This window comes from Bidens hawaiensis, unplaced genomic scaffold (assembly GCF_021521415.1).
Source record: "Bidens hawaiensis isolate Kalapana, Puna unplaced genomic scaffold, B.hawaiensis_p1.1 tig00012834_1, whole genome shotgun sequence".
NCBI classification, from domain to species: domain Eukaryota; kingdom Viridiplantae; phylum Streptophyta; class Magnoliopsida; order Asterales; family Asteraceae; genus Bidens; species Bidens hawaiensis.
In genome coordinates this window covers 86,201-90,661 of record NW_027492070.1, presented here as the reverse complement: position 1 = coordinate 90,661, position 4,461 = coordinate 86,201, and the positions used below count along the sequence as shown (strand labels likewise).

Below are 4,461 nucleotides of genomic sequence, written 5' to 3'. Positions count from 1 at the left end.
ATAGCTCATTACAAAAAAGGTCAGATAGCTCATAAAAATTCTGAAATGAGTCAGCAACCATTCAGATTAATTTTTTAATCCACAAAATTTTTTGTTTAATTTATACGAATGATTCATGTGCTAGGAGTTGACATATTTCTTCATAAACAAAGGGGTCATGACTCATATATGGGGAATTATGAAATTTAATATTCCAACCAAATGAATATCCAATAATCGATCTATACACTTATGGCTAGCCATTTTTTAGTATTCTTGGAGGGATAAAAGATACGGAAAAACTAAAAAGTGCCATATCATCCAATATTTCCAGGAAAGACATGGATACAACAAAGGCCATTAGCCACTAATTTAAGCATGCCCGGCCAAGGAGTCCATCTAGTAAGGATCAGAGGGAGGCTGAAGCCTTTACTTCAATAAGGCGAACACGCATTAATAAAAGTCTTCACATTAATTAATTTTCAAGGTGTTGTAGATAATTATTAATATATATATACCAGAATCAAAGTGTGACACTCTGGAGATCAACCAACACACACGCCTATATATAGTTTAAAGGTATCTACATATCATTTGCAGCTACAATATTGAAAACAATAAAATCGTTTCATCGAAATTAATGATGATGATGAACGCAGCCCACACCATTATTTCTAGAGAATTAGTCAAGCCCTCCTCTCCAACACCATCTCATCTCCGGACTTATAATCTTTCCGAACTTGATCAACGCAGCACACATGCGTATATGCCACTAATTCTCTACTACCCAAACAATGAACTTTGCAGCTTAACCCCTGATGAGAAAGTCATGGTGATGAAGAAATCATTGTCACAGACCCTAACACGATACTATCCTTTTGCCGGCAGCTTACACACACCCACATCACCTTACATCGATTGTAATGATGAGGGGGTCCTGTTTGTTGAAGCCAAAAACGATTGCCAAATGAAAATGCTCCAACAAATTAGTGAAGCTGCCAACACTCTCTGAAGAGGTAGGTCCCAGCAGAGCCCAGTTGGACCCGCAAGACTCACCTTGAACAGGGACGTCTGCGCGGTTAGACCCGCAAGACTCACCTTAAACAGGGACGTCTGCGCAGTTGGACCCGCAAGACTCACCTTAAACAGGGACGTTTGCGCAAAGACCAACTGGATCTGCAGGACCCACCACGCTCAGAGAGATGACGTCCTTACACGCAGTACGCAAGCTGTTCTCGCAGGAAAAGCCTCCCAATGGTGACGTACTCCGCCTGTTCCCGCAGCTACGGATACTAACCATCAGGGAAGGCTACCCGCACAGCAAGGCTACACGCACAAGGCACTAACTCTCATAATAATTCAGTAATGTCACCTGAAGAAGGAATGAGCAAGCCGGGAATACTCCCGCACAAAGGCGGGAAAACTCCCGCCCAAATGAGCCAGTCCGTACGATACTGGAGGATCTTTTGTACTATACCTGACGAGGTATGGACAAAAGATCTGACCAAAGCTGCGACAGCTCACTGACAACAGTACGACGAGCAGCACGCTCTAATACTTAAAATCACTATCAGCCGCTGCCTACTCACCAACCCCTGTCGTGGCACGCACATAGCCTGCAATTGGTGGAAAAGGAACAGTACACAGCCGGCCATGTCACTATCAGCCGCTGCCTACCCACCAACCACTAGCACGGCACGTGCGTAGCCCACAGTTGGTAGAAAAGGATTACTATTCAGCCGGCTGTACCTTCTTGGACACCTACCTTCGGCTATAAATACTCCAACACCTTGGAATGGTATTATCATCTGATTATCTTATATCTTCATATATTACCTGATATCTGCTCTAGTCATTCTCTTAATATACACTTATATTCAAGAGCAATCTAGTCTGATTCTCACGCCGGAGGGTGGTCACAAGGAGGTACCCCCCCCCATTCTCAATGACGAGCTCACGGTGTCTGTTTTGCAGGTCATCGGAAGAACCATCTTTGCCGGACATAACCATCGTGGGAAACATCTATTTAACCCCCAGATTATCCGTAATCTGCCCGGGGTCGATTAGTGTTTCTTCATTGGCGCCATCCGTGCATAAAAGCTAGAACTAATTCTTTCAGTTTTTCAAAATTTTTGGAAAGATGGTTAACGTTACTCCGGTCCCAAGGCCAGTGAGTGACCAGGAAACCCCGGTAATCACAACCCCAGCTGCTGGGAGAAACACCGGCGAGTACACAAATTTTACGAACACTACCCCGGTTACTCAAGCTGGGGCAAGTGCAGTAAATTTTACGAACACTACCCCGGTTACCCAAGCCGGGACAAGTGCAGTAAACAATCATCCCCTGGGATTCATTAATACCCAGGTGGAAAGAGAACAAACAAGGCTCCCCCGCCAAACACTTGATCAAGTTAAAGCGTGGGCGGAAGCACGTCAGAAAGAATTCCAAGCTGAGTTGGACGAACGCTTACGTTTACTCCAACAGGCTGACAAATTCGGAAACACTCGACAACAGCTCAACATGAGCGACGAGTGCGAGTCCTCAGACGATGATCGGGAGGAATCCGACAGTGACGCAAACCCTCGCCATAGGGCGAAAAGGAAGCGTAACGAAACGGACTTCCAACCGAGAAGGAATTTTGGAGAAACCGTCAAACAAAGGAACGCGGGGGGAAACCCACGTGACTTCTCCAAAACCTTTAGACCAACTGCTGCAAACGCGGGAACATCCAAGTTTGCAAGGGACATTGCGGAAGCAATCGCCCCGAAGAGTGCCAAGCAGATGCCCAACATCGGCACTTATGATGGTATATCCGACCCAGACGATCACTTGAACAGATTCATAGCAGGGGCAACCGTCAGCAACTGGACGGAACCCACGTGGTGTTATATGTTCCAGATGACGCTGGTTGGAGCGGCTAGAGCGTGGTTTGACCGCTTACCGGTCCACCACATCTACGATTGGGCGGACTTCCAACACAAGTTCAGCCAACACTTCAGTCAACGGAGGAAATATACTGAAGAACAGTGGACGATTCTCAACTGCGTTAGAGAGGAGGATGAATCTTTACTAGACTTCATCACTCGCTTTAACTCGAAAAAGCTGAGTCTGGGCACCATAAGCGAAGATCTTGTTCGCGCCGCTTTCATCCAGGGCGCCAAATACCCAGAGCTTATCCGCACGTTAACGGGTAAAGACGGCATGCCATCCACATGGGATGCCATCATGACGGCGGCCAAGCGCTTTGCCGAAACGGAGAAGCAACTGGGTAGGGATCTCCCCCAGAGTACAAACCTCTACACGCAGGGGACTAGGGAATATCTGCTCTAGTCATTCTCTTAATATACACTTATATTCAAGAGCAATTTAGTCTGATTCTCACGCCGGAGGGTGGTCACAAGGAGGTACCCCCCCCTTCTCAGTGACGAGCTCACGGTGTCTGTTTTGCAGGTCATCAGAAGAACCATATTTGCCGGACATAACCCTCGTGGGAAACATCTATTTAACCCCCAGATTATCCGTAATCTGCCCGGGGTCGATTAGTGTTTTTTCACTCTCCTTTTAGACCGAATCTTCTAGGTGTTCAAGTCAATCACTTTGCGTGTGGTGGAATGGCGGTGGCAGTGTCTATGTCACATAGAATTTCTGATGGCGGTACTCTTGGCTTATTCTTTACTCTTTGGGCTTCGGTGGCACGCTATGGTTCCACTGACCACAAAGAGGTACTGACCCTTAACCCTCATTTTATTCAATCTCCAGCTACAACCAATTTTCTTCCCCCTGAATCTGCGTTGTTGAATCCAACGCGTCGCAATACTATCACCCGAAAGTTCGTGTTCCCCAATTCAAACTTAAGTGATCTCAAAAATAAGGTTCTCAAATTGGCGGAAGGTGACTCAACTCTATCTATAAATAATCCTACGAAGGTCGACATATTGACTTCTCTACTTTACAAAACCGCGGTTGTTGCGACCACCTCAAATTCGCCTTCTTTTAAACCATATTTTTTAACTATTCCCGCCAATATACGTAACAAATTGGTCCCAAAACTTCCCCCAACTACTGTTGGAAATTACGTCGCAACAATGTTGTTAACGACCCGACATGAAAGTGAAACTTCATTAAGTCTGCTGGTTTCCAAGATAAAAGAACAAAAGATGGAACTTGAAAGAATCAGAAGTATGCAACTGGCTCGTCAACACAATGATTCGGTTCTCTCAAAATTAGAGAATGAAAATTTAGAAAATGATAACAGAACCTTTGTTTGTACGAGCATATGCGGGTGGCCTGCAAGCAAACTCAATTTCGGATGGGGAAATCCTGAAGTCGCAAGCGTAACGTATAGATGTTCAAACCATATTGGTTCCTTTCTGATGGATGCTCCCAATGGAGATGGTATTCATGCATGGGTGACTTTGGAAAAACCAGACATGGAAAGATTTCAAAATGATAAGGAACTCCTTTCATTTTGTCAAAATTAA

At 45.3% G+C, this 4,461-nt stretch overlaps 1 protein-coding gene across 1 annotated transcript; it reads left to right on the top strand.

The window, feature by feature from the left end:
- Positions 1-622: 622 nt before the first annotated feature.
- Positions 623-4,461, top strand: LOC143542336 (akuammiline synthase 1-like). Its single transcript, XM_077034945.1, has 2 exons — positions 623-968; positions 3,524-4,461. The coding sequence occupies exons 1-2, from the start codon at positions 623-625 to the stop codon at positions 4,459-4,461; spliced, it is 1,284 nt and encodes a 427-aa protein (XP_076891060.1).